The sequence below is a fragment of the Megascapheus bottae genome, chromosome 1 (assembly GCF_031878675.1).
Source record: "Megascapheus bottae isolate mThoBot1 chromosome 1, mThoBot2.hap1, whole genome shotgun sequence".
In the NCBI taxonomy this organism is placed as follows: Eukaryota; Metazoa; Chordata; class Mammalia; order Rodentia; family Geomyidae; genus Megascapheus; species Megascapheus bottae.
In genome coordinates, this window is record NC_143509.1 from 1,021,006 (window position 1) to 1,048,733 (window position 27,728).

Consider the following 27,728-nt stretch of genomic DNA (forward strand, 5'->3'; position numbering starts at 1 on the left):
CAGCACAGTAAAAAAAACAAAGGCCGAGCACAGTGGCTCATACCTGTGATCCTTGCTATTCAAGAGGTAGAGATCCGAGGATCTCAGCTCCCGAGCATCCATCTCAACCAGTAAAAAGCTGGGGATGATGATGTGGGGGGAAGCGTAAATAGAAGGGTCATGGTCCAGGCATACCTCAAGACCCTATCAAGATAAAAATGAAAGCACAGGGGCTGGAGGCGTGGCTCGAGTGGTAGATAGCCCACCTACAGAGCAGAAGGCCCCGAGTTTAGACTCTAGTACCACAAAACAGTTAAAGAAAATAAGAAAGAAGACCAGGAAGAGGCAGTGCTGTGTGTAACAGACCCTCCCCCTGCGGTCCTTGTCCCCACTGGACTCGCTGGCCAGGAAGGCCTCCTGAGCTGGGGACAAACACTTGGCAGCTCAAGGCTGTTGCTCAGCTCCTGTTGGAATGCAGACTCCTTGCCATTTCTCCTCTCCCCCTTCCTCCCCTCCCCTGCACCTCTCCAGCAGGATCCCCTCCCCAGACCCCTGGCCTGCTGTACCCACGACCCCCAGCTCAGGACTGCTGCTACCTGCCAAGACCCCAACACCGGAGGGCTAAGGCCTAAGGTCTCGGGTGCCATGTCCCAGAACCATGCAACTTCCCCAAGTCTGCAGTGCCCAGAGAGAACGCCTCCAGCCCCCATGCTGCCAGCTGGCACTGCGGTCCCGGTCCTGTGAGGCCCTCGCTGTCCTTTCTGCCTTACACCCCACCCTACCCCGCCCTATCCACAGGGAACAGCACAACCCCGGGGAATGAGAACATGTGCCTGGGACCCTGGCTTTGGAAGCAGAGGCAGAAGGATTAAGTTCAAGGCCAGCCTGGGCTACTAGCTAGATTCTATTCCCCAAAAGCACACAACATTAAAAGAAAGAACAAAACAACAAAACAGGCCCCGAGTACCGGGGGCAGGGAGTTTGTATTTATTTGCTACTGAAGGCAAAGCGAGCCTGTCTGGGGGGTGCGGCAGCGTGGGTGACGCGGGAGAGGGGGCGCCCCTCCCTTGGCTCCTCCCAAGTGGAGCTGTGCTTGTGAGAAGTCTCCAGGGTCTTTACTTTTTCTGAGACAAGGCCTCTGGACCCCTGCCTCAGCCTCTGGAGGGCCAGGACCGCAGGCATGCCCACCCTCCGTGCAGGCACTCCCCGTCTTCCATTCCCATCAACCAAAAAGAGCAGGAAGGCCCGTGGTGTGAGGCCTGCCTGCAGTGAGCGGGGCCAGGGCATGGGCTGCTCTCAAGAACAACAGCCTTACACTAGACGATAATGGCCACACATGGTGGCGCTGTGGTGGCAGACATAGGAGCAAGGCTCAAGATCAGCTAGGCACAACAAAAAATAAAAACTGATCCAAGTCCCAGGAGGGCATCACACCCACAGAGGGGCAGGCAGTGGGGGAAGCCATGAGAAAGAGGCAGGGCCAGGCAAGGACAACGGGGAGGGGCAGGCCTGGCAGGTGAGAGGCCGATTCCATGCCACACCGCATGCCAAGGAGACCACAGACCCGGAGCTGAGGATGCCAGTCCACTAAGGCTTTCAGAAATGCAACCTGTGGCTGGGTGTGGTGGCTCACGCCTGTCATCCCAGCTACTCAGGAGGCTGAGGTCTGGGGATCAAGGATCAAAGCCAGCCCTGGCACAAAAGGACCTGAGACTCGTATCTCCAATTAACCTCTAGGAAATGGGACGTGGGGCTGTGTGTGGCTCAAGGGTAGGGAGGTAGCCTTGGGCTGAAGAGCTCAGGGACAGCGCCCAGGCCCAGAGTCCAAGCCCCATGACCCATTTAAAAAAAAAAAAAAAAGAAATCCTGCAATGGCAGCTGACAGGGCACTTCCGCAGAGAGGCTTTCACGGGACGGGATGGGACAGGGCAGGACCCAACAGGGCTGGGCCAGTGAGGTTATGGGCAGCACTTACCCTCACGGCCCAGTGGGTCTCGGCGGGCGGCGGCGTGGCCATCAGCGGGCTGCTGGTGTCGTGCTGGGAGGAGATGTTCTGGTCAGGGGGAGGGGGCTGGGCCTGCCGTGGGGGCGGGGTGGGGGCTGTGGTGTGGTGGCCAAGGCCAGGATGGAGACCCCACACAGACACCGTGCCACCAGGGTGGGGGGGGATGGGACGGTTCTGGAACGAGTGGGGCAGATGGGGTGTGCACTGAGAGCCAGCAGAGGCCAGAAGGCTGGGGCAGTCATGTGCACGCATGTTGGGGTGCAGGACACTTACAAATTTGGGCGGCGGCATGGTGAGGTTCAAGTTACTCAGGGTGACTTCATGGCCACTCTGCGCACACGCCACCAGCCTGAGGGCCACATAGAAGCCCTGCAAGCCATGAAGGGTTGGGGTGTGGGAAAGCAGGCCCCCCAACCTCAAGGACCGCCCAGACATGCAGCCAGCTGCCCCCACCCCAGGGACGGCCACCCGCACACGGGCTCTTCCAGCACCAGAGCCCCCGCCCCCAGGCGCCTGTGGGCCACACTCTTCTGTGCAATACAGGGGGCCAGGCCCACATTCTGCCACTAGGCCGCACCGGGGTGGGTTTTACAGAACTGTGTGGGGCCGGAGGTGTGGCATGCAAGTCCATGGATCTTAAATCCTCCCATCAGCAGGAAGGTGACAGGTGTTAGAGGCCCTCATGCGGCAGCACGGCCCACGGAGGGCGGGTGGCGGCCCAGGACTCCCTGGGCCAGCCTTGCGCCCATGAGCGCGTGTCAATAAATACCTGTTTGTCCAAGAACCCTTTACCTTCTGGGTCAGCCAGGTCCCATATCTGTGGAGACACAAAAATGCCACTGAAGTTGCCACCCACAATGGCCAATGTCACCGATGTCACTGCCCAGCAAGGCACCCCCAAGGGTGCCTCCTGTCACCACAGCCACAGCCCTTGAGACTCAAAGTACTTAGTCCTGGCTGCTGGTGGCTATGGGACCACAGGGTGCCTGCCTGGGGCGGGGGGAGCGTGGGGCGGGCTGGCCGACCTCCTGCCTGGCTCCATGGTGCTGGGACTGCAGGCATGCACCACACCTTGGCTTCATCAGGGTTTGGGACACACTGGTCACAGCTCAGCTGACCAGGCCATACCAGAGCCCCAGGGAGGGCCCTGGCAAGGGGGAGTGTGGGGGCAGCCAAGAGCGAGAAACCGCCACATGCTCGCACGCTCTCTGTCTCTCTCCCCCTCACGCACGCACACGCACCCACGCGCGCACGCACCCGTACCTTCCCAAGGATGATGTCAGAGAGACCCGACTTCTTGAGGAAAAGCGCGGCCTCGCTGGCCCCTACTCTCCCAGTGTAGGTGGGGTCCACCTGGAGGGGGGGCAAGGGCAGCACTGAGCAGAGGTCCAGGGGCAGGGGAGCAACAGGGGTCCTATGGCCAGCATGGCTGGGCCTGGGTTTACCTGCTTGTAGTAGGATTCGTAGAGCGGGTTTCCACCGGGAATCTGCAAGGGAAACCACAGCGGCGGTCAGGGCAGTCTCCACTCTGTGGGTCTGCGATGGCGAGGGCTGGGGTGCACACATGGGGCCGTGCTCCCCAAGCTTTTGGACAGTACCACTGGCCGGGACGCTGTGCATGCTGGGCGCTGGGCACATGCTCAGCGTCTCTCCCGTGGGAACTGGGCTGGCCGGCTAAAAGGGACCCCTGCCCTGTGCCAGTGTCACGCTCTCATCCCAGCTTACCCATGGGCTGTGACCAGAGGATCACAGTTCAAAGCCGGCCCAGGGGGGCAAACTCCTTAAGAATTATCTCTAATGAACTTGGAAAAGGCTAGAAGTGGAGCTGTGGCTTAAATCGGACCAGCCTCGAGTGAAAAGGCTCAGGAACAGCACCCAGCCCCAGTACTGGCATGTGTATGCGCATGTGGACACACACACACACACACACACATATACACGGAATCCCAGACTAGGTCAGCTTCTTGGGGGATACTGGAACAACGTGTGAGCTGAGCAGAGAGAAGAGGGGGAGGCCGGAAAGGAGGGAGCGCGAGGGGCCTGCCTGGGGTGCGGGAGTCAGGGCAGAGGCGGGTCACCGCTGCACCAGGGCTGTGCTGTGTTGCCACCAGGCAGCTCTGCGAGGAAGGAGTTTGTGACCCATCACAGTAAGTCTAGGGTGTGTGTGTGTGTGTTTTCCTTTTCAAGACAGGAGCCAAGTGTGCGAGTCTGTCTGAAACCCCAATACATACAGCCTGGGCTGTAGAGCAAGTAAGCCAGGGAAGGAAGGGCACTGGTGGTGCATGTCGCCTTTAATCTATCTATCCCGGAGGCTGGGATCAAAGCCACCCCGGCAGGAAAGTCTGTGAGACGCTCATCTCCATTAACCAGCAAGAACCGGAAGTGGAGCTGGGGCTCAAATGACAGAGTACCAGCCCTGAGCAAAAAACTTCAGGACAGTATCCGGGCCCTGAGTTCCAGTCCTGTACACGGCATGCAGGGGCACGCACACCAGACCCTGCACACACGATCCCGACCGGATTGTGACCTGGTGAGAGGACGACTTCAGGTCCTGTTCCTCTCAGGTGAGAGCTCTGACTGACAGCTCTAGGCTGGCCCTGACCCCGCATGGGACATGCATCACAGATGAACATGGTTATTTCTTCTAAGACAAACAACATGTGGCGCCCGTGCTCCCAGCCCGCATGCCCCTCGGCTGTGTGACGCCTGGCTGAACCTGGAGATGCCGTGGGCTGCGGCTTCACATGACAGCATTCCCAGCACCGCAGTGCAGCGTGTGGCCCCGCCACACGGGGGAAAGAGCACGTGAGCTGCCGATAGCCTGGCTGTGCTGCCGTGAGGCCTACCATGAACCATCCAGGCCTGGCTCCACCCCAGGCCCCCCAGACCCACTAAACAGTAAGACTGAAGAGCACAGCAGGCTTCCGTATGGAGAGGAGGAAGAGAAGACACAAAGGCAAGGGCAGAGGGACACAGGAAGGGGTCAGGGCCTCCGGGAAGGAAGCTGGTGTGTGTGAGAAGGGCGGCAGTCCTGGCTGGGGAGGGCAGAGCTGCAGGCGGGCAGATGCAGCCAGGGAGGAGACCCTGCGGGAGCCTGGGCAGAGGCTCAGGCTGGGAGTGGGCAGCACCACTCCGGCCGTCCTGCGTCTGCTCCCCCGCCCGTCAAAAGCCTGGGCTCAGCGGGATGGTGCACAGCACTGACAGAGTCACGGCCTACCAGCGGGGCTGCTTCCCTAAACGTGGGTCCCCAGGCTCGAGGACCTGTTGCCATGTGGGGACAGCTGTGTGCCGGGACTGCTCCCTGTAGTTGTCTTGGCCCCTGAAGGCCAGTGCAAGTGGCACCCACATACAGCCCCTTGTGAAGTCCACTCTGGTCCTTCTAGTAATCACTCATCACTGCAGACAAAGCCGGGAGCCAGCCCTGCTCCGGGCAATCCTGGTTTGCAAGTCAAGGAAGCCCAGCCCTAGGCATCAAGGTTGGCCGGGACAGATGACCACCAAACAATCCTACAGGGCAAGCAATTCCAACCTGTGCATGACAGTGCATGCCTTCAATCTCAGTCGTCAGAAGGCTGGGGCAGGAGATGCTGAGTTCCAGACCTGCCTGGGTCACAGAGAGACTGACAAACACAAAATACTGCACCCACTCGGCGCTCACATGGTAGAGTTAAGCCCGTGAGAAAGGCCCCAGGTCCATCCAAAGTGCGGGGAAAAAAACCTAGCAGTGCAGGAGCGGAAGCTCCAGGCACATCAGGCTCCCAGCTCACCCTCACCGCTGGCTGCACCTACAGCAACTGTTTACTGCTGGACTCATCTGTCTTCCAGCATGCACCTGTGCTCCCCTCTGCACCCACGGCCTCCCTAAGCCACGCTGACAGGCACAGACAGACAGACAGACTCACACACACACACACACACACATATGGAGTCAGGCAGGGGTCACTCAGGAGGCTGAGATACGAGGACCACAGTCCAGGGAAGTCTATAGGAAGTAAAAAGCCAGAAGTAGAAAACCTAGGACAGCACCCAGACCTGGAGTTCAAACTCCAGGAAAGGCAGAGGCACACAAAGACAAACGGCCTCCTGGCCTGCCACCTCAGCATGCCCACCGGTCAGGCCGCAGAGAGAGCTGCAGCTTGGCTCCTCAGGGCCCTGGGCAGCCGTGGGCAGCACTTCCCATGCCCCACGACGCAGGGCTCCAGCCCAGCACTGCCTGCACTAACAGAGGGGCCAGCTGGGAATACAGGCAGGCAGGGCCGCCTGTCCCTTCCCTGTGTGGTGCTGGTACAGCAGGGGGTTGGCACCCTGGCCCCTGAGGCCGCCCGGGCAGAGGGTAGCAGGCAAGCCTCCATCGCCACAGCGCCTGCCGTGCTCCGTATGCCTGCAACACCCACAGTCCACGAGTGGAGGGCTCTGGGGCTCAGCACCCCATGGCTGGCGGCTCCCGGTCCTGAGCAGGCCCAGCAAGGCCGGTGCCACCCACCTACCGAGGTGGAGGCTGAGATCTGAGGATCACAGTTCAAAGCCAGTCCCAGGCACTAAAGACAGTGACCCTTATCTTTAATTAACCACTAGCTAACCAGAGTGGCGCTGTGGCTCCAAGGGTAGGACAGGGAGCTTTGAGCTGAAGAGCTCAGGACAGAGACCAGGCCCTGAGTTCAAGCCCCACAATCCACAAAAACTGAGGGAAGGATGACATTACCAAAAAGAAATGTCCTTGTGACCTGACCTGTGTAACTCTGTACGTGACCTTGATCATTGCAATAACTTTTCAAAGCCAGCACTAGAGGCATGGCTCAAGTGGGAGTGCACCAGACTTGAGTGAAAAGGTCAAGCAAGAGGTCCAGGCCCTGGGTGCCAGCCTCAGTACACGGGCATGCACGCAGGCACACACACACACGGGAGCCGGGGCTGGCAGCAGCCACGCCGTGGGTGCCATCTGGATGCTTGGACCACTCCTCAACCCCTCCATTAGCATCGCAGCAGGACCGAGGTCAAGCTCCGGTCTCCAGCAGACAGCACACTGCACACTATGGGCAGGACGCTCTGGGCACAGTGCCCAGCAGCAGAAGGGGGCACTCTACAGCACGGGTTCCCCCTGGGGCTCCTCCAAGCTCCTTCATCTCTGCGGGCCTTGTAGTGGTAACAGCTCAGGATGAGAGCGATGGCCAAGCAGCAGGAGCCTGGTTCTGGCCAGAGCGCCCCCAAACAGAGATGAGCCCCGCACAAGGAAACAGGAGGCTTCAGAGAAGGGGGAAGAAGAGGAAGGGGAGAAGGGGAAAGGGAAGACGGAGAGTTGCAGGACAGTCTGCACTGCAAGCAAAAGTCTGTCTCAAAACCACAAGAGGAACTGTGTAGGCTCTGTGTGGAAAGTGAACTACACAACTTGTGGATGGGGACGGGAGGGGAGACCGGGAGAGAGGGAAGGGGTGGCAGTGTCCAGAAAGAAATGTACTCATCACTTTTTCTTTTTTTTCAAACCAGTCCTGGGCTTGAGCTCAGGGCCTGAGCACTGACCTTGGGCTTTCCCAAGGCTAGAGCTCTACCACTTGAGCCACAGCACCACTTCTGGCTTTTTCTGTGTATGTGGTACTGAGGAATTGAACCTGGGCCTTTGTGCATGCTAGGCAAGCACTCTACCACTAGGCCAAACTCCTGGCCCACTCATCACTTTTATAACAACAATAAACAGTACTTAATTTAAACAACCCACCAGGAGGAAGACTGTCCACAGGCTGGGGTGGGGCCACTTCCATTTCTGGGAAAGGCACAGGACACACAGGAGAAACACAAAATGCTGACAAGGAAAACGCCCAGGCAGGCGGAAGCTCAGAGCCTTCAGTGGCGGGTGGGGGGAGTCACAGGGAAGATTGTGGAAGGAAGGAAGGAGACCAGTCAGTGTGGAGCGGATGGGAAGTCTCCAGGCCCACCTGTCCCACACTGTGGGGAGTGGCCTCTGCGCACCCGGTGACCGTCCATTTTCCACGTGTCCCTCGCCATGTCTGCACACCTGGTCACAGCCTCTGGATGCAAGCCCGCCCCCACGAAAGCCTGTGGATGGCATGCGTGCCTCTGTGGGGCCTGTGAGCCCACTGGTGTTCCTCACCTGGCTGTAGGCCCGAGAGGGCCCAGCCTCTGACGTGGCATGACAGTAGCCCCTGGCGCAGCGCAGCCTCAGGGACTGACACGCTAGACATGGCTCCTGCTAGTGGTAACTCCAGCTACGCAGGAGGCAGACCCGGAGGCCGGCCACTGGAGGCCAGCTGGGCAAAATCTTCATAAGATTTCCCATCTCAACCAACACGTCAAGGGGGCTACGCCAGCAGCACTGGGAGAGGACTGCAGTCTGAGGCTGTCACAGGCAGAAAGCTAGAGTCCCTATCTGAAAACTAAAGCAGAAAAGGGGGTGTGGCTCAGATGGCAGGGCATCCCTGCCTAGCAAGCACAAGGCCCTTAGTTTGGTCCTAAGTACTGCCAAAAGAAAAAAAGGAGCAGAGAGACAGACATACGGACACAATTATCTGAAGGAAGAAAACTTGGCCACACCTTCCTTCGCTCAGCAAGAAGGCCAGAGCAGGAGAAGCTGCCAGAGCAGGAGAAGCTGCCAGAGCAACAGCCTGATGGCTCCATCTCCCCAGTTCTGGCTGCTGCCCATGTGGGAAGGAAAAGGCAGGAGTGCAATGCCCAGCAGGCCTGTCCCAGCTCCTGGATGGAGCAGGTAGGCACGGGTCTAAGGGCACACAGCTTCCAGGCAGTGCTCCAGGGGTGGGGAGGCAGATGGTGATGTGGGGTGCTTCATGGGACTGCAGATGGGGCCTCTGGGAAAGGCCACATGGAAGGAGTTGGGAAGTGACAGTTGGCGACAGGGAAGCACTGTAGGACTTGGGCTGGGGGGGGGGGGGGAGAAATGCGACACACATGGCTGCTGGGAGCTGCAGGCACCTAAGAGGAAGAAAGGAAGAGCTCGAGGCCCTGAGTGCTAGCCCCAGGATTGACCGAGAGGAAAAAGAATAAAAACAGACTTCCATCACAAAGGCTGGAGGCAGGAGGCAGGAGGCAGGCGGCCTCCAGCGACACATCTCCATCCTACTCTCAGAGACCAGAGGACAACAAAGACCCTCCCTCCCGAGCAGGTGCAGGGTGAGGGCACTGCAATGCACCCACAACAGGAGCTGCTGTCAAAATCAGACCGAAGCACACGGCGGTGGCTACCGCACCAGCTCCTCAGGAGTCTGAGATCTGATGATCGAGGTTCAACACCAGCCCAGACAAGAAAGTCTGTGAGACTCGTCTCCAGTCAACCACCAGAAAGACAGACGTGGAGCTGTGGTTCAAGTGGCAGAGCTCCAACCTTGCGTGAAAAAGCCAAGCAAGAGTGTGAGGTTCTGAGGACAGGCCACCGCGTCATTACAGTTTAAAGGAGAGCACCTCAGTTGATGGAAACTCTGACTTGAGTGCCCTGGCAGACTCCTGTAATCCTAGCTACTCAAGAGGCTGGAATCTAAGGGCTAGAGTTGAAGCCAGCCCAGGAGGAACACCTGTGAGACTTATCTCTGATTAACTGACTACCCCGCCCCCCAAAAAATCCACAGGTGGAGCTGTGGCTCAAGTAAGAAGAGTGAAACAGATGTGAGTGAAAAAGCTCAGGATATCACCCAGGCCCTGAGTTCAAGCACGCGCACGTGTACACCCACACCCACACCCGCACAAGCTGGGTGCCAGAAGGTTCACCCCTGTAATCTTAGCTCAGGCAGCTGAGATCTAAGATCACAGTTTGAAGTGGGCCTGGCAGAAAAGTCCATGAGACTCTTATCTCCAACTAACTACCAAAAAGCCAGAAGTCGAGCTGTGATTCAAGCCTAGAACCCAGTCCATGAGTTCCAGGACCAGCACATATTATAAGAGGAAACACGGGGGCTGGGAGTCTGGCTTAGCTTGCCTAGCATGCACGGAGACCCAGGTTCAATTCCTCAGTACCACATACATAGTAAAAGCCAGAAGTGGTGCTGAGGCTCAACTGGTAGAGCTCTGGCCTTGAGAAAACCCAAGGACAGTGCTCAGGCCCTGAGCCCTAGCCCACGACAGGCAGAAAAAAGAAAAAAAGGAAGGAGAGTTCAAACCCCATGACTGACCGGCCCCCCAACCCCAAAAAAAGAAAGGGAGGGAAAGAAAATTAAAGAAAAATGAAGGAAGGAAGGAAGGAGAAAGAGAGAAAATGCTTTCTCATTAAGTGAGTTTACTGGGTTTCTCTCCCAATACGCTCTCTGGAACTGTGGTACTTAAGAATTAGGCTTGGGGTGGGGCTTACGTGGTACAATACTTGCTTAGCCCATGCAAAGCCCTGTGTTCAATTTTCTGTACTGCAAAAATATAAAAAATAAAAACAAATATTAATAACAACATGCAGCGGGCCGGGTGTGTTGTCAGGCACCTGTAATCCCAGCTGTCTGGGAGGCAGCAGGTCAAGAGGGCAACAGGAGCCCGGACTCACTTAACAGTTTACAGAGCACTAGGTGTTAAGTCAGAAGAACCTGTTAATTAATAGCCAGGGGTCTTCAGCCCTATCCATTCAGTAAGAGTGCTGCAGGCTGGCCAGCTCCTGCAAGACTTCACGAGCAGGGACGCTTCCCGGTCAGGTGACGGAGGGCCACCAGGCCCACTGCCCCATCACTGACACCCCAGAGGGAAGAGCCGCCGCGGGAGAAGCCGCAGCTCCTTTCGAGGATGCTCAGAGGGAGAGGCGCCGGCGGCAGGGGACGGGCATGGTTCAATGCCAGCGTGGGACTCTCCTCTCCAAACCCAGCGAAAAGCCGAAGTGGCGCCGAGGCTCAAGGGGTGGGGAGCTCATCGGGCAACCACGGTGAGCGGCGGCGCCCAGACCTGGCGTTCCAGCCCCACGGCCGACCCGCGGGTGTGCGGCCCTCCTGAGTCACGGCGCGGGCCGGCGGCGACCTTGCGCGTCCGCCGCGGTGCCGGGGGCTGCGCCGCGGGCAGGGCGCTCCGCGGAGGGACGGGCGGAGGCGTGAAGACGCTCCCGGCCGCTCCGCAGCGGCGCGGGCCCCGGCCCCACCATCGCACGGTCGCTCGGACGCGCCGCGGACGCAGCCGGGGCGCCGTCGGTCGGCAACCCGGCCACGGTGCGGGCCGGGCCCGGGGAGCCCCGACGCCCCCTTCCGCGGAGCGGGGCCGGGCGGGCGGCGGCTCGGCGCGGGACCCCCGCGGGAGACAAAGACGCCGGGCGCCGGCGCGGCCCGCACCCCGCCCCGCGCTCGCCGCCCGCCGGGGCCCGGGCCCGGACCCGCGAGGGCGGAGCCGCCGTGCGCCCGGGCCCCGGCGGGTCGCCGCCAGCGGAGGTCGCCCCGGCGCCGGAGGATGCGGGCCGCGCCGGCCTGTCACCTTCAGGGCCGCGCCGCGGGACCCTCGGCGCCGCCCCCCGCCGCCGCCCCCCGGCCGGGCCTCCCCGCGCCCCGGCATCCTCACGCCGCGCGGGCCCCGCGCCACGACCCCGCACCGCTCCCTACCGGCGCGCCCCGCCCGTACCTGCTGGGAGAGGGGGATGAGCGGCGCCGCCATCTTCCCGCCGACTCGGGCTCCCAGCGCCCGGGGAACGGGGGGGGGGGCGGGGCCCCGCAGCGCGTGCGCACTGGGGCGGGGACGGTGCGCGCGCAGCCCCTCCCGGACGGGGGCGGGACCCGGGTCAGGTGTGCGCGTGCGTAGAGGCGCCGGAGGGCGGGCCCGGGGCGGGGCTGAGCGCTGGCGTCCACGCCCGAGGCGGGCGGGGCGGCGGGGCCGGAGCGGGGCTGTCCCGGGCGGATCCCTGTCACCTGCCTCGGCGCTCCACGTGGGTGCGTCCCCGGCCCCGCCGCCCCGGAGCACGATCCGGCCCCTCACCGGATCCGCTAGCCGCTGGAGGAGCCCCGTGTTCTGGGAAGGCGGTGGGTGGGGCCCGAGCCCCCGGCCGGGCTGCGGTGCCCGCAGGGGAGCCGCCCCCGCCGCCCGAGGCCTCTGCGGGCCAGGCCAGCCTGGGATCTGGCCTCCTGCCTGCCTTTCCTGTCCCACTCGTGCCCCCGCCCCAGCCAGGCCGCCCAGGCCCCCAGGCCCGGCCTCCCGGGTGGGCAGCCCGCGGCTGGGGCCCGTGACCTGGGCATGCTGGTCATCCAGGGACTCCGGAGGCAGCGACACACGGGGCCTGCAGCTGGCAGACAGCGGTGTGGAGACGGGGTGCACACCGACCAGGCTGGAGGGTGGAGCCGGGCAGGGCTGGCTGGCTCGCTCGCTCGCGGGCTGGGATCGGAGGATCCGACTCTTTTTTATTGGTCTTTTCTCCTGTACTGAGGACCGAACCCCAGCCCAAATTCCAGAGGCTCATCTCCAGTTACAAAGCAGGAGGTCAGAGGTGGAGGCGTGGCTCAGGTGGTAGAGTGCCAGCAGCCAAATACTCGTCACTACCAGGTAGGAATTCCCGTCTCAAATAACAAAGACAACAATAATAAGGGGGAGCACAAAGCCCTGAGTTCAAGCCTCAGTACCTGCATACATTAAATAAAAAAAAGGGGAAAGGGTGGCCAGGAGTTGGCCTAGTGGTAGAGTGCTTGCGTAGCTTGCACAAAGCCCTGGGTTCAATTCCTCAGAATTGAACAAGCTAGAAGTGGTGCTGTGGCTCAGGTGGTAGAGCACCAGCCTTGAAAAACCCCAAGGATAGTACTCGGGCCCTGAGTTCAGGCCCCAGCACTGGCCAAAAAACAAAAAACAAAAAAAACCCCACCAAAACAACAACAAAAAAATGTGCATGGCTGCAGGGCACCAGTGGCTTGGGGCTCACGCCTGTAATCCTAGCTACCCAGGAGGCTGAGATCTGAGGATCAGGGTTCAAAGCCAGCCTGGGCAGGAAAGTCCATAAGACTCTTATGTCCAATTAACCACAAAAAAGCCAAAGCACAAAGGCTCAGGGATAGTGCCCAGGCCCTGAGTTCAATCCCCAACATTGGCAGATGCAAATACCTGCTGGTCTGCCTGCGCGTGCGCGGGCACAACACACACACACACACACACACACACACACACACACACATTAGCTAAGTTGAGTTACGAGCAGAAGAAATAAAAGATTCTGTTTTTTAAATGCATTTTACTGACCTTTATAAAAGGAGTTAAGGAAAGTGTGAGTCCTGGCACAGTAGCTGATACCTGTAATTCTAGCTGCTCATAGGCTGAAAAAATGCAGCCTATGGTGATTTCAGGCCTCCCTGAGTGAAAGTTCATGAGATTTACATCTCAATTAACTGAATATCTAAGAAGGTTAGGTAGGGAGGGGGGAGGGAAGAAGGGAAAGGAAAGGAAAGGAGAGGATAGGATCTTGCTGGCACCAGTGGCTCACGCCTGTCATCCTAGCTACTCCATTGGCTGAGATCTGAGGATTTCAGCTCAAAGCCAGCCTGAGACCATGAGACTCCTTTCTTCAATGAACCACCAGAAAACCGGAAGTGGTGCTGTGGCTCAAGTGGTAGAACACTAGCCTTGAGCTGAAGAGCTCAGGGACAGTGCCCAGGTCCAGAGTTCAAGTCCCAGGACTGATTTAAAAAATCTTTCAGACCAGGTGAGAAATTTCTTGTTTCCACTGGTGCATTGCTGTCTGAGGTAGAGAAACAAATTAAAATACAGAGAGTAATAAACAATGCCAGGTGCCAGAGGCTCAGGCCACCAAGCCTAGCAACTCCAGAGGCTGAGATCTGAGGACTGCCCAGAAAGATAAAGCCAGGCAGATTCCGCTCTCCAACGGACCAGCAAAAAGCTACAACTGGAGGTATGGCTCAAGTGATAGAGCATTGGTCTTGAGAAGAAAAGCCAAATAAGAGCACAATGTCTTGAGGTCAAGCCCCGGTTCAGGTGCAAACCAAACTGACCAACCAACCAGTGAGTCTATCTTTGTCATTATGTGGAAATTGTAAATTGGAATATTTCGGCCCTGGCTAGCCAAGACAAAAAGCAAGACCCTGCTCAAAATAACCAGAACAGAAGGTACTGGGGGCATTGCTCAAGTGGTAGAGTGCCTGCTTGGCAAATGCAAGGTCCTGAGTTCAAAATTTGGTATTGGTAAGCAGCAGAAAGTTGGCCTGTGGCTTCTGGTGCCCAGGTGGACCCCAGAAACATGGGGCATATTGTGCAAAGAAAACCGGACGAATGACTACATAAAGAGATGAGCTTTTAAATGTCGGGGACGCAGAAGTGGGTTTGTAGCCCGCAGTCCTCTGCAGGGCGCAGCTAGAGGCCGTCCCTCCCGAAGAAGTTACTGAAGCGGCCATCCTGCCCTAGAAACCTGTTCATCAGCATCTCCTGCTCATCTTCCTCCCGGGCTTTCTTCATCTCCTCCTTGGCCTGGATGGCATCCATCTCCCTCTCTGGATCCTGGAGGACCAAACCAAAAACAGGTTCATGGGGATCTTCCAGAAGCTTCCACACCAACCTGAGGTAAAGGGAATATGAGGCTCTAAAGATCAGGGCCCGAATACCACTCAAAAGCCCCATGGGGTGCTGGGCTCCGAGGGTTACCGTTGTTCTTCTTTCTGATTAGCTGCAACTGGCTGGCTTAGCGGGGCCTGCTTCACAAATGAGGAAGGAGCCCGGTCTCTGGTGGGTTTGTGATCTAGATTCTCCAGGGACCACACCTCCGTCTCTCCTGACATTGTAAGGGGGACCACGGTCCAAGAAGGCCCAGAAAGGCTTTATTCATGAGGGCCCAAACTCAACCCACAGCAGAGGGGACCATGATTCTGGGATATTCATAGTTGATGAGGTGCTGCTCCGTGCCCTGAAGTAGGAAGGGGTCTGAAGGAGGAAGTGCTGCTAAGGTTAATGAGTAATTCCGCAGAGGCCGGGAGCAACAGGCCCGTTTCCGGCCTGAGAGGTGCTGGGATTTTAAGAAGCCTGTCGTCCCAGCTACTCAGGAGGCTGAGGTCTGAGGATTGCAGTTCAAGGCCTGTCTGGGCAGGAAAGTCCATGACCCTCATACCCCCAATGAACCACCAGAAAACCAGAAGTGGCGCTGTGGCCCTAAGTGGCAGCGTGGTAGCCTGGGGCTGAAGAGCTCAGGGACGGTGCCCAGGCCTTGAGTTCAAGTCCCAGAAACTGAAAAAGAAAGGATGGAGGTGGGACCTGGTGGGAGGAGTTTAGGTCATGGGACTGTGGCCTCCCAGACTGAGGACCCAGGCCTCCCCCTTTTCCCCTGGGGACTGCTGGGGTGAACAGTTCTGTTCAGCCATCTCCCCCACCCCCATTCCCAACAGGCCCAGAGGCAGCGCCACCAATGGGGCTGCACCGAATGCCCCACCGCCGCCACCTGCTTTTGTGATCAGGCCAGCGGATCCTGGCATGCTCTGCCGTTCCTCTGGTGACAGAAAGCTCCCCGCAGTCATGTCGCATTCTCAAAGCAGGTCACAGTGGGGGTGACTGGCAGTGCTGGTATTTTGGGGTGCTGGGGCCCCAGGACGCCTGGTGGCCACTGGATTGTCAGTTGGGGGGTAGATAGTTGGGAGGGGGGTCAGGGTGCTTACCTTGGTCTCACCCCAGGTGGCCTTGCCGAAATTCTCTGCATATTCCTCATCATCGGTGATCAGGAAGTTATCAAAGATGGTTCCAGACCTCACCTGCAGGGAAAGGAGGGCCCAGGGTGCCTTGCTGGGCTGGCCATTGCCTAGCACCCCTGTTGTGTGTTGCCTGGCTTTCCCCCTTCCCCCCACCACGCTGGCCTCCACGGCTGCGGTGATGGCTGTTTGTGTGTTAGCTCTGTGCAGGAACAGCATCCACTGTCCGTGGATAGTAGTGACAGAAGCCCTGAGCCCTGGCTCCCGCGCCAAGTCAATCACAGGTCTTAGATAAATAACTCCAGTGCAGTGGCTGTGGGGCCTCACCCCTGCAACCCCAGCCAGGAGCCCAGGAGCTAAGGGTCCTGGTTTGAAACCAGACCAGAAAGTCTGTTTGACTCTCGTCTCCAATTAACCAGCAAAAAGCTGGTTGTGTTCTGTGAGTAAAGTGCTAAGGCGCAGCAACATGCCTCAGGAACCACACCCAGGCGGGGACAGCAGCAGCCACAGCAGGGAGCAGTCACGTGCCCAGGCGCGTGGCCTGACTCCCATCCAGCATTGCCAGGCTGAGAGAGGAAGACCATGCTCCCGGCCAGCCTGCATAGTAGGGTAGCCTGGACAACACCCCCAAAAGACAGAAATAAAACCTAAAGTAGACGAAATGTGGCAGCCTATGCCTGTAATTTTAGCTTTGTGCAACGTCAACCCAGTAAATTAAAAAAAAAAATGTAAACCCTATCCCAAAAAACAAGTTGGGGTGGGGAATGGGAGAAAAACATGGGAAGGGGTATCAAAGTTCAAGAAGTAATGTACCAAGGCCGGGGACATGGCCTAGTGGTAGAGTGCTTGCCTAGCATGCATGAAGACCCGGGTTCCATTCCTCAGTACCACACACATAGAAAAAGCCAGAAGTGGTGCTGAGGCTCAAGTGGTAGAGCTCTAGCCTTGAGAAAGCCCAAGGACAGTGCTCAGGCCCCAAGCCCAGGATTGGCAAAAAAAAAAAAAAAAACCAAAAAAGTTGAATGCCTACAAGAGGCAGAGGCGGGAGACTGGGGTCCAGACCCCTCCCCAATACCATATGAGGTTGATCTGAAGAATAAGAAACACAAAAGGGGCTTGGAGGACATGGACCAATTGTAGAGCACCTGCCTCACAAGAGAAGGCCTGAGTTCAATCCCAGCACTGTCAGCCTCGGTGGCTCACACCTGTCAGCTACTTAGAGGCTGAGATCTCAGGATCTTGGTTCAAAGCCTGCCTGGGCATGAAAGTCCATGAGACTTCCCTCCAATGAACCATGAAAAAGCCAGAAGTAGGGAAGTGGCTCAAGTGGTAGAGCACCACCTGCCCTGAGCTGAAGAGCTCAGGGACATTGTCCCGGCCCAGAGTTCAAGTCCCAGGACCGACAAAATAAAAAAAGAAGAGCAAGGTGGCTGGTGATGAGGCGAAGCTGCCCTGGTAGTCGGACGCTGCCGTGTGTGCGTGCGTGCGTGCCTGCGTGTATACGCGCATGCGTGCCAAGGTCACCTGCCACAGCTCCAGGCCGATGGCACCAATGTTCTCGAACTCCGAGAGGTCGTGCTGGAGCAGGGAGCTGGCCGACTGCATCTTGTGGTGCAGCCACACGTCGCGATCAATGCCTTCTGCTCTGAGGCTGTCCTGCAACAATGGGGTGCCCGGGGTGAGTGGGGTGGGGGGCCGGTGCAAGTAGGGTGAGTCTGGTGGGCAGGGGGTGCCTGGGTGAGTGGGGGTGAGTGTGGTGGGCAGGGGGCCAGGGGAGTGGGGCGGGAGTGGGCAGCGGTGCACACCTGGTAGGGAAGCTTCTGCAGCATGGCCGCCTGCCAGTCCCCGTCCAGCTCACTGTTCCAGTCGCTCGGTGCACTGGCGTCCAGGAAGTGTTTTTCCCAGTCCTGCCGGGGCCGGGGAGACATGAGGTGTGCAGATAGGACAGATAAGGGGTGCACCCCAAGCAGGACAGTTAGGAAATACTCCAGGGCCTACCCAGGGATGGCTGGGGACAGGGAGGAAAGCACGTGTACCACTGAGTCTCAGACATGCGCGTGCGCATGTGCACGCGCGCGCACACACACACACACACACACACACACACACACACACACTCACAGTGGCACACTGCACAGTGACGTCCCCTAAATAAAGTCAGGGGCTGCCAGGCACGGGTATTGCCAGGCCTGAGTGTTGCCAGGTGGCGGTGGTTCTGAGGACCAGAGCTCAAAGCCAGCCTTGGCATGAAAGTGTGAGACGCTCATCTGCAATGATTCACTACAACAGTCAGAGGAGAGTGGTGGCTCAAGGGTAGTGCGCCAGCCTTGAGCAAAAGCAGCTCAGGGACAGCGCCCAGACTGAATTCAAGCCCTCAAACTGACACATACATGCACCTCTGCATGTGTCTGTGTATATACACAGTCATGCCCGTGTGTGACCTGTGCGTGTGTAGACGCGTGTATATGTGTGTTAGGGGACTGGGGGCCATAGATCATCTTCAAACTCCAGGGCTGCTGAAAACCAGTCGTTATAAAAACAACTCTAGCCAAGTGCGGTATCTCCTGCCATCCTAGCTACTCGGGAGGCTGAGACCTAAGGATCAAGGTTCAAGGCCAGGCTGGGCACTAAAGTCCGTGAGACTTTTCTCCCCAATTAACCACCAGAAAACGAAGTGGGGCTGTGACTCAAGGGTAGGGCGGTAGCCTTGAGCTGAAGAGCTCACGGACAATGCCCAGGCCCAGAGTTCAAGTTGGACAACCGGCCAAAAAAATAAAAAACAATTCTCTGTCTCCACAGCAAACCTCCCAGAGCTGCTCTCTCAGGCGTGGCTCGGGACACGTGGCCACCAGGCTGGTGGGTGGGCATGTGCTCTGATGCATGGCTCGCCATCACAAAGATGCAGGGCCCTGGCACCCATACCTGAGCGGAGGGCACCTCTGCTGGATCCCTGCCTTTAGCCTCTGCCTTCTCCGCATTCTTCAGAGAGGTCAGGTGCCAGTCGTACTCGATGCTGCCAGACTCGATGGCCTGGCCGTCGATCTTCACCTCGTAGGTCAGATCGGGCCGTAAGATCAGTGTGTAGAGGTGCGTGAAGCCATCCACCTGCAGCGGTGGTGAGAAGCCACACAGCCCGTGTCAAGCTCACACCTACTGGTGCTGTAGCTCTAGCTTTTCATCCCAGCTCCTTACAAGGCCCAGCACAGCATGGTTTCAAAGCCAGCCAGGGGCAGGGAAGTCTGTGAGATTCCTCTCACCAAGGAACTACTGAAAAAGCAAAAGTGGTGCCAGGGCTCAACGTGGCAGAGCGCCAGCTAAAGTGGAAAGGTTCAGGAGCAGTACCCAAGCCCCAACGTGTCCAACCAGATATAGAGCTCACGCCTGCCATGCCCACGACTCAGGAGGCTGGGCTCTGAGGATGGTGCTTTGAAGCCTGCCAGGCATATACCTTTGAGAGGGGCTCCCTCCCATCAAGGGCTGGATGGCACGGAGCGCGTTTCCTTACCTTACACCTGATGTGCTTCTTGTTTGGGTGATACTGATTCTTGAAATGTAAAATGACATGAACCTTCTTGATATCAAACCCACAAATGTCGGGTCCTACGGGAAATGTGGGGCTGCTTAGCCGTGCTCTCCAGCAGGCAGTGAGAACTGAGACACACCCCGTGAGCTCACTCCCCTACCACCAGTCACCCCTGGGAAGCAGGCTGCTGCGAGGATAGGATAGTGGGGTGGTGCCCCTGTCATCCCAGTCCCCGGGGAGGCTGGGGTAGGAAGACTCCACATTTGAGGCCAGCCTGGGCTGCACAGGGAAACAGCTGGGCGCGATGGCTCATGCCTGTCACCCTAGCAACCCAGGACACTGCGATCTGAGGATTGTGGATGAAAGCCAGCTCGGACACTAAAGTCTGGAGACTCTTATTTCCAATGAATCGAGTGGTAGAGTGTCAGCCTTGAGCACACAGAGCTCAGGATCCGTGCCCAGGCACTGAGTTCAAGCCCAAGGACTGGCAAAAGAAAGAAAGAGAAAGCAAGCAAGCAAGCAAGCAAGCTCTAGCCTTGAGAAAACCCAAGGACAGTGTTCAGGCCCTGAGTTCGAGTCCTAGGACTGGCAAAGAGAGGCAGAGAGAGGAAGTTTGCAAGGGGATATGCAGGGAGACCGCCTCTCAACTGTCAAGGTTCTGAGCTCAACGCCCTTTCTGGCAACAGAAATTCCCTGGGGATTCTGGAGTTCCTGGGGGGGGGGGCCCTGTGGCGGCCCGCTCACCAAACATGATGTAGTAAGGGGACTTCCCGTTCAGGTTCCTCTGGTCCAGGTCGGCGGGGAAGACCTTCACGTAGCCCCCCCCGCAGTCCATCTTCTGCTCGTGCTTTACCGTGTACTGGACCACGAGTGTCTTGCCCTTGTTGCTGAATGGCTTGAAGCGGGCGGAGATGGCGTAGAACCGGCCATTCTGCGTGGTCTGCAGACCTTCCGAGGGACAGTACTCGTGACCCAGTGTGGGGGGCTGTGCTAGGGTCCCCCCCTGTCCCCAACAACCCCATCCACTGCAGTGGCAGTGTGCTTTCACATGCTGATCTGAGCTCAGGGCCCAGGCCAGCAGGGCAGGTGCTCTTACCATGGGTCCACATCCCCAGCAATATTTTTTTGTTTTCTTTGCTAGTCCTGGGGCTTGAACTCAGGGCCTGTGCGCTGTCCCTGAACCTCTGTGTTCAAGGCTAGCTCTCTACCACTTGAGCCACAGTGCCACTTCCCAGTTTCTGGTGATTCATTTGAGATAAGAGTCTCATGGACTTTACTTCCCTGGCTGGCTTTGAACAGAGATCCTCAGATCTCAGTCTCCCGTAGCTAGGATTACAGGCATGAGTTACCACACCGGTCAAAATCAGATTTTTTTTTTTTTTTTAGTCAGTGGTGGGGCTTGAACTCTGGGCCTGGGTGCTGTCCCCGAGCTCTTCAAATCAAAGGCTAGCGCTCTACCACTTGAGCCACACAGCCCCACTAAGACCTTCACATGCTTTCCTGCCCAGTCTGGCTATGAATCACGCTCCTTGCATCCCAGCTAAACTGGGATTACAGGAGTGAGACTCGGATGGATGCCGGGCTGTTTTGTTCTTCCTGGGACTTAAACTTAGGCGTGGGCACCGCTCCCGAGCTTCTTCTGCTCAAGGCTAGCGCTCTAGCAGTTGAACCACGCCTCCAGTTTAGCATTTGGGTGGTTGGTCCTGCACTTTCCCGCCCAGGCTGGCTTTGACCTCCAGTTCTCAGCCTGCTGGGCGGCTGGGACGGCAGGTGTGGGCGCTCATGCTGCTCTTTTTGGTCCTTGGGCCTGAGCGCGGGGCTCCTGAATAGCCGGGACCGGAGGGCTGAGCGGCTCGCGCCTCCGGGGCGGGCGCGCGGGGCCCAGGCGGGCCTCGAACTCGCGCACCCACCTTTGTCCTTCTCTTTATGCCCATAAAACTTGCCCGACGAGACCGTGAAGTGCCCGAATTTGGAGTCGTTGGTGGACTGCACCCAGCGGTTCCTCCAGCGCTCTGCGGGCGGAAACCACACGCGTCAGCGCGGGGAGCGGCGCCCCCCGGCCCGGGACCCCCGGCGGGGCGGCCCCCGGCCCGGGACCCCGGCCCCCCGGCGGGGCGGCCCGTCACCTCCGTCCAGGAACTCCTCCCGGAAGTAGACGGTAGCCAGCACCACCCGCAGCGCGCACACGGCGCAGAGCGCGGCCACGCGAGCCGGGACCATGGCCACGCGCGCGACGCCCCTCCTCCGCCTCCGCCTCCGCCTCTCGCTGCCGCCTGCGCTCGCAGCGGACGAGCCAGTCGCGCTGCCCCGGCCTCAAACTACAACTCCCGTCACGCTTCGCGATTGTGACCTGAGGCCACCTCTGGTAGGCAGAGCGCGCTTTACGTCGGGAACCAGCGGGAACTACCCGTCCCAGGATGCATTGCGATTATGATGTGGGACACATCATTGGTCTTCGGGACGTGGTGCACGCCGGGAGATAGCCCGGAACTACTTGTCCCATGATGCCTCGCTATGATGACCTAGGACGCCATTGGTCCCTGGAGCTCGGCGGAGCGCAAGGGGCGTGGCCTTCCCGCCCCCGTGCGGTTGCCCAGGGCAACCGGATCCCGGTGCCTGAGCGCCGAGCGGGAAAATCCCTGGCGGCCACCGCGGTCGGACAGCGTGGACGAGGTCAGCGGGGCGGCCGGTGGGCGTGGGAGGGGGTTCGTGCCGTGCCTCAGTTTCCTCCCCTGGAAAGCGCGGGAAGACACGCCCCGGGAGAGCTGGGGGGGGGCGTGACTGTGTCCTAGTGTGCTTATTTTTCCCAACTTTGTGAAGTTGCACTGGGAGGCCATGATCCTTTCAGGACGGTTACGGCGTGGTGCGGCCCCGGGCGGACCACAGCCCGTGCGCGCCGTCCATCCGTGCCACCCCATCCCCGCCACCCCATCCCCCCCGCCCCGGCCCCCGGGGAGGCAGCCGGTCCCCCCCCCCCCCCCCGGCCCCCGGGGCGGCAGCTGCTCTCCGGCCTCCACGGGGGCCTGTGCTCCATGCAATCGACGCTTACACGTGCAATCGAGCCGCGTTGGCAGCGCGTATTTGCGCGTGGTGGGAGCTGTTCACGATGTCGCCTTGAATGCATGGCCTCCGCCTGGCAGGGGACGCTTGGGCAGGGCTCCTCCTCCCCACCTGAAGTTAATAACCGTGACGCAGCCGGCCTGTGGCTCACACCTGTGATCCCAACCACTCAGGAGGCTGAGGTCTGAGAATCGAGGTTCAAAGCCAGCCCGGGCACAAAAGGACCTGAGACTCTTATCTCCAGTGAACCTCTAGAAAATGGGAAGTGGGGCTTGGCTCAAGGGTAGGGCGGTAGCCTTGAGCGGAAGAGTTCAGGGACAGCGCCCAGGCCAAGTGCAAACCCTAAGACCCACCAAAACCAACCAAACAAAAAAGAAGAGCCACGGGTACCTGCAGGGTGCACCCAGCGCAGGAGTGGGGGTTCTTCCATCACCAACAACCCCATCTGGGGACAGTAACCTGTGCTGTCAGGGCCACCTTCATCCCATCCAGATTTCTTGTTCTGGGGTTGGAATCTAGGGGCTTTTCCCCACGTGCAGATGCTGTCACTGAGCCACATCTGCCATCTCACAGCAGCCCCTCTTAACCCTCGGCTCCCAGGGGGAGGCTGCCCCCCCTGACTTTCTGGGGGTCACAGCAATTTCTTCTTTCCTCCCCAGCATGGCTTCCACAAACAGACTCCGTTATGGCCCAGGGAGCGTGTTTGATTTCAGTGACGTCTCTCTAGAAGATTCCAAGAAGGAAGCAATCAGAAACCTGACTGTCCGCCCCAGTCTCTCCCAGGCAGCCCCTGGACACAGCAGATTCCTCAGAAGAAACCAGAATGCTGCCCTGCCATGTGTGCCCGGTGACCCTGGCTGGGCGCCCAGGCCCGCTGCTGCTTCCACTGCCCGAACCAACGCCGTCCTCATGAAGCTGGCCCAGGTGGAGAGCCGGATCCGAAGCCGCAGGCAGGCGCCCGACACCCTGTCCTGTTCCCACGCTGACTCTGAGAGCACCTCCGAGGGCCTGACCTACCAGCAGACCCACAGAAGCTTCCAGAAGGAAGCCCGAGACACAGGCCCCATCGCTTCCCAGAGTGAGGTGCAAAGCAGGGGAGGAAGCAGGTTCCTCAAGACCAGGGTACCCCCTGTTCCTAGCACACCCCCGTGCACACCCCCGTGCCCCCAGCCCGGGACAGCAGGCGACTCCCTGCCCCCTCCACACACAGAACTTGCCAGAAGGTTTGACTCACCAGACAGCGACGAGGAGGAAATAAAGGAGTTGCTGGGGAGCTTGTTGGAATCTTCCAGACGTGAAGAACCATGGACAAATCAGAGCTTGGCCGGGCCTAAGGTCAGGGAGGGGTGGTGGGGTCCGGGCACTGTGGGGCCGTGTTTGGTAAGGGAATCCATAGCTCGTGTTGTTGTAGGCTTTTTTCCTTTCCTTTGGCAGCACTGGGATTTGAACTCAGGGACTTGCTTGCTGGGCAGGTATCCTACAGGTTTCATACCCTACTTGTTTTTGTTGGTTGTGGGGCTTGGCCTCAGGACCTGGGCACCCATCCCTGGGCTTTTTCGCTCAAGGCTGGCACTTTAGACCACAATGCCACTTCCATGTTTATGGTAGTTCATTGGAAATCAGAATGTCATTGACTGGCTTTGAACCACGATCCTTAGATCTCAGGCTCGTGAGTGGTGTGAGCCACTGGCGCCTGGCTATTTCTCTATTTTTGCGATTGGGTGAGGTGGTGGGGCTTGGCTGACAAACCCCTGGTCTCCCGCTCCAGCTTCCAGAGAGCTGGGAGGACAAGTGTGTGCCACCATGCCTGGCTGTTCATTTTTGTATTTTGGACATGGCCTCGGTATGTGCCACCGTCATGGAGGATATGGCAATAGTGTCACCCACAGGTCCCGAGGGGACAGTGTGCTGAGCTCCACTGGGTTTGGGCTGGTGACAGACACCCCTTGCTGAGGGTCTGGATTTGAGGCCCTTGGCCACTTGAGTGAGAAAGCTTAGGGGCAGTGCCCAGGCCCTGAGTTCCAGCCCCAGGTGTGCCCCCTGCCCTGCAGATGCCAGGTCACTAGAGGCCAGCGGGCCAGCCAGGTCCTGGGGGAGCTCAGGCTTCTGGCATGTCTGATTGGTCCCTTGTTTCTATGAAAGGAGAGTGAGACCTGGCGTGGGCCTGAGGTGCACGCCCTGCCCAGCCCGGAGCCTTCCCGGCCCCTCGTCGCCCACTCCACAGCCCGCTCCGCACACACTCTCGTCTCCGGGGACTCAGCTTCCCCCGTGTCCTCGCTGCCCGCCTCGCGTGGGTCTTCAGAACCTGTATCCTCTGAGGTGAGGCGTCTCCAGCTCGCGTCTCTGCCTGCCAGCAGTGAGGCAGGGCCCTGGGCGGAGCCCGTGTCCGAAGCTGCCACCGACAGCGTCACCATCACCGGTACGTGCCACCAGGAGTGGCAGCACACGCCTTTTATCCCAGCTGCTCGGGGGCTGAGCTTGGGGGGGCTGGGGTACTGCAGCCAGTTGGTGAGACCCTCCCTCAACCCATAAGCCAGGCGTGCTGGCGGGCCTCGGTCGTTCCTTTTCTGAAGGAGGGGAAGGCCAAGGAGGATCCCACTGTGAGGCCAGCCTCCGTGGAAAATGAAATGAAAGCACTCAGGTGAAGGACAGTGCTCCCAGCATCCCGGATGCCATCTCACGAGTGGGCTCTCCAGGGGCCTGGGCAGCCGTCTGGTCTGCATTCCTGGGGTCCTGCAGGGAACCCCAGCTTCTCACTGTGCCATTGCAGTAGGGTTCACATGAATCTCTCAGTAGAGAGAGCACAGGGCCTACGTCCCTCACCCTGACCCATACAAACAGCAGCCTGGGAAAGAACCTTCTGGAACTCTGGCCAGCCCAGCGATTGGCCTCCTTTACTGGCACAGGGTGGGAGCCCAGAGGATCCCCCCCACCCCCCAGTGAGCTGCACCCAGCCCCCACTCTCACAGCCACAGAAATCTCAGCACCCTGGGTACAGGTTGGTGGTGGGGCTTGAACTCGGCCTGGGTGTTGTCCCTGAGCCCCTGTGGCTCCAAGCTAGAGCTGTACCACTTGAGCCACAGTACCACTCTTGTCTTTTGAGTGGTTAATTGGAGATAAGAGCTTTGCTGGGAGTTTCGTGCCCAGGCTGAGCTACACCGGTTATTGTCAAGGTAGGGTCTTGTTTCCTGGGCACGTGGGCTGTGAGCCTGTTTTCCACTTCTGGGATGCCAGCAGCTTCCCCTGTGGGGGTGATCAGTCACCATGGTCTAACATCCCAGCTGCCCACACAGGGTCACCCGTGTGTGGCTCCATGGCTTCATGCTCGTCAGGTCCACGGTGGGCAGGGGCCAGACGAGTAGGTCTGAGGGTAGCACACCGACGCTCATACACAGAGCCCACGCCTGTGGCCGAGCCTGGGCTGGGCACGGGGCTCAGGCCAAGGTCCTCAACCCCACGGAGTTGTTGAGGGACTCACCAGGCCACCATCTTCATTCCAGACTTCAGAGTCAACATCTTGAGCCTTGAGGACCTGGCCCCAGCCGTCAGCGACAGGCCAGCCCGGGAACGGAAGGTAGGCCCTCGGCCTCTGAGCACTGACCCTCCGTCCTGCTTGATTTGTGGTGCTGGCATGGAAGCAGCTGTGTGGCTGCCACTTGCCTTGGGGACAGTTTCTAGAGCCTGTCGCATGGGCACACTGGGCCTGGCGGGGAGGCGTGGTGTAAGCGGAGGAGCACCCTTGCGTTAAAACTTTGTTTTCTTTGTATCTGCTGTTTCTGGTCCTGGACATCGGACCCGGGCCTCCTGCCACCCAGTCAAGTCAGGGGCTTGAGCTGCACCTCCAGTTCTCTGGCTGGTCAGGACCTTCCTGTGCAGCCCAGGCTGGCCTTGAGCTTGCCGTCCTCCACCCCAGCTTCCCGCATCACCGAACCTGGCACCAATGGGAGATGCTCCCGTTCCCTCTCTGTACCCCACCTAGGGAGAAGGTGCTGGCAGGAGGCCTCAAGCCCGGCCCTGGGGCTCTGCGTTCCAGGGTGCGGCCAGCTCCATGGTGGCGGACGAGAGCCAGGTGTCAGAGCGGCTGGGAGCCAGCAGGGCCTCGGAGTCCCCCACCAGGCCCTCGACCAGCATGGCGTATTCGGAGGACTTTGACGGTTCTCAAAGTCCCAGCGACTTGGAGCCTGCGTCCTCTGACAGGCTGGACACCCCATCCGAGCTGTCCTCCTGCCCGAGCTCCAGTCTGCCCTCAAGGCCAGGATCAGGGAGCAGGGCTGCCAAGCGGGGCCCTGTGAAGGAGGCGGCAGTCCAGACACTGGAGCCCGGCCTCACCTACCAGTGGAGCCGGGGTAAGGGAGCCCCAGTATCTGGGAAACTTCTAGAATGAGGCTTAGTCTTTGGCCCTGGCCAGAAAGTGCTAGATTGTGTGTACGTGTAACACGTACACACATATCTGCATATATTGTGTGCGTGCATGTGTGTCGGTCCTAGGCTTGAACTCAGGGCTGGCTGTGGGCCCTCAGTGTTTTCACTCAAGTCTGGTGCTCTACCACTTGAGCCACAGCACTGCTTCCAGCTTTTTGCTGGTTCATCAGAGATGAGTATCATGGGCTTTCCTGCCTAGATTGGGGTAAAACTCCAGCCTTCAGGTCTCAGCCTGGCCTGGCTGGGTAAGACAGAGTGTGTGGTCCCGACCCCTTGGGTCTGGGACTGCACTACCATTAGCCCCGCAGTCAGTGTGGCCAGCAGGGTCACAGGCCTCTTTGTACCTGCAGGAGCAGGGGAGGCGGCCTTGGGGCTGGGCCTGGGCAGTGCCTATGTGGACCCGGTGCCCATAGCCAGCCACGTGGTCAGCGCAGACGCCCTGGAAGGTGAGATCTAGGGCTGGGCTCCAGGCCTCTGGTGTTGGGGGTCACCTTACCTGGGTCCGGGTCCCAGGCCTGCAGCCCCCAGCCCGCTCTGGAGCGGGGCTGTGGCTGGCGGGCTGAGGAAGGCCCCGTCTCAGCCCTGACAGCCTACAGCCCGGCCGTGCTGGCCCTCAACGAGCTGCTGAAGCAGCAGCTGGGCCTGACGCAGCAGTTCATCGAGGCCAGCCGCCACCTGCACACCTCCCTCCTGCAGTCCCTGGATGGCGACTCCTTCCACTACCACACGCTGGAGGAGACGCAGGAGGTGGGGGCCGAGCCCGGGGAGGCGGGGAGCTCGGGCCTGGGTGCTGAGCTTGCTCTGGGGGGCCGGCCCCGCAGCCCAGTGACCTGCGTGTCCCCCACCCGCAGTACATCAGGTGCCACAAGCCAGTGCCGCTGACCCTGGACGCCGCCCTGCGGGAGGTGAGGGAGGAGCTGCGGGGCCCCGTGGGTGCCGCCGAGCCTGCCAGGTGACGGGGACTGGGAGCGAGCACTGTTACAAAAAGGCTTTATTTGGAGGTGAAACAGTAAAATCCACACGAAACTCGGCAGCCCGCGTCCTGCGCCCGTGCTGGGCGGGAGGGGCGGCGTCCCGGGCCCGCCCGTGGGGCCGGAGCCGCGTGGGGCGGGGGCGCGCTCCATCCTAAAACTAAGCCGGAGTAAAAAACCAACAACAC

General features: G+C 59.4%; 4 protein-coding genes across 7 annotated transcripts in view; 2 read left to right on the forward strand and 2 right to left on the reverse strand.

Annotated features, from left to right (window-relative positions):
- Eps15l1 (epidermal growth factor receptor pathway substrate 15 like 1) overlaps window positions 1–11,584 on the reverse strand; it is a 42,457-nt gene extending 30,873 nt beyond the window's left edge. For 3 of the 4 annotated variants that reach the window (XM_090335220.1, XM_090335204.1, XM_090335231.1), the window contains exons 1-6: window positions 11,525–11,584; window positions 3,430–3,471; window positions 3,248–3,337; window positions 2,754–2,801; window positions 2,258–2,353; window positions 1,955–2,017 (exon numbers count right to left, since the gene is read on the reverse strand). In XM_090335220.1, coding sequence (XP_090191346.1) covers window positions 1,955–2,017; window positions 2,258–2,353; window positions 2,754–2,801; window positions 3,248–3,337; window positions 3,430–3,471; window positions 11,525–11,557 — 372 coding nt within the window. In that variant the 5' untranslated portion in view covers window positions 11,558–11,584. The remainder of the gene's footprint in view (window positions 1–1,954; window positions 2,018–2,257; window positions 2,354–2,753; window positions 2,802–3,247; window positions 3,338–3,429; window positions 3,472–11,524) is intronic. The other variant, XM_090335211.1, reaches the window with a different exon arrangement.
- Ndufa13 (NADH:ubiquinone oxidoreductase subunit A13) overlaps window positions 1–27,728 on the forward strand; it is a 200,475-nt gene that overhangs the window by 163,893 nt on the left and 8,854 nt on the right. The window lies entirely within an intron of this gene.
- Window positions 14,170–21,502, reverse strand: Calr3 (calreticulin 3). Its single transcript, XM_090335300.1, has 9 exons — window positions 21,214–21,502; window positions 20,998–21,099; window positions 19,832–20,035; window positions 19,070–19,164; window positions 18,487–18,669; window positions 17,370–17,471; window positions 17,089–17,220; window positions 15,535–15,627; window positions 14,170–14,389 (listed from the first exon to the last, which is right to left on the reverse strand). The coding sequence occupies exons 1-9, from the start codon at window positions 21,305–21,307 to the stop codon at window positions 14,246–14,248; spliced, it is 1,149 nt and encodes a 382-aa protein (XP_090191426.1). The 5' UTR covers window positions 21,308–21,502; the 3' UTR covers window positions 14,170–14,245.
- On the forward strand, window positions 21,622–27,602 carry C1H19orf44 (chromosome 1 C19orf44 homolog). Its single transcript, XM_090340854.1, has 8 exons — window positions 21,622–21,760; window positions 22,807–23,482; window positions 24,290–24,566; window positions 25,648–25,721; window positions 26,127–26,493; window positions 26,920–27,015; window positions 27,150–27,316; window positions 27,421–27,602. The coding sequence occupies exons 2-8, from the start codon at window positions 22,808–22,810 to the stop codon at window positions 27,523–27,525; spliced, it is 1,761 nt and encodes a 586-aa protein (XP_090196980.1). The 5' UTR covers window positions 21,622–21,760; window position 22,807; the 3' UTR covers window positions 27,526–27,602.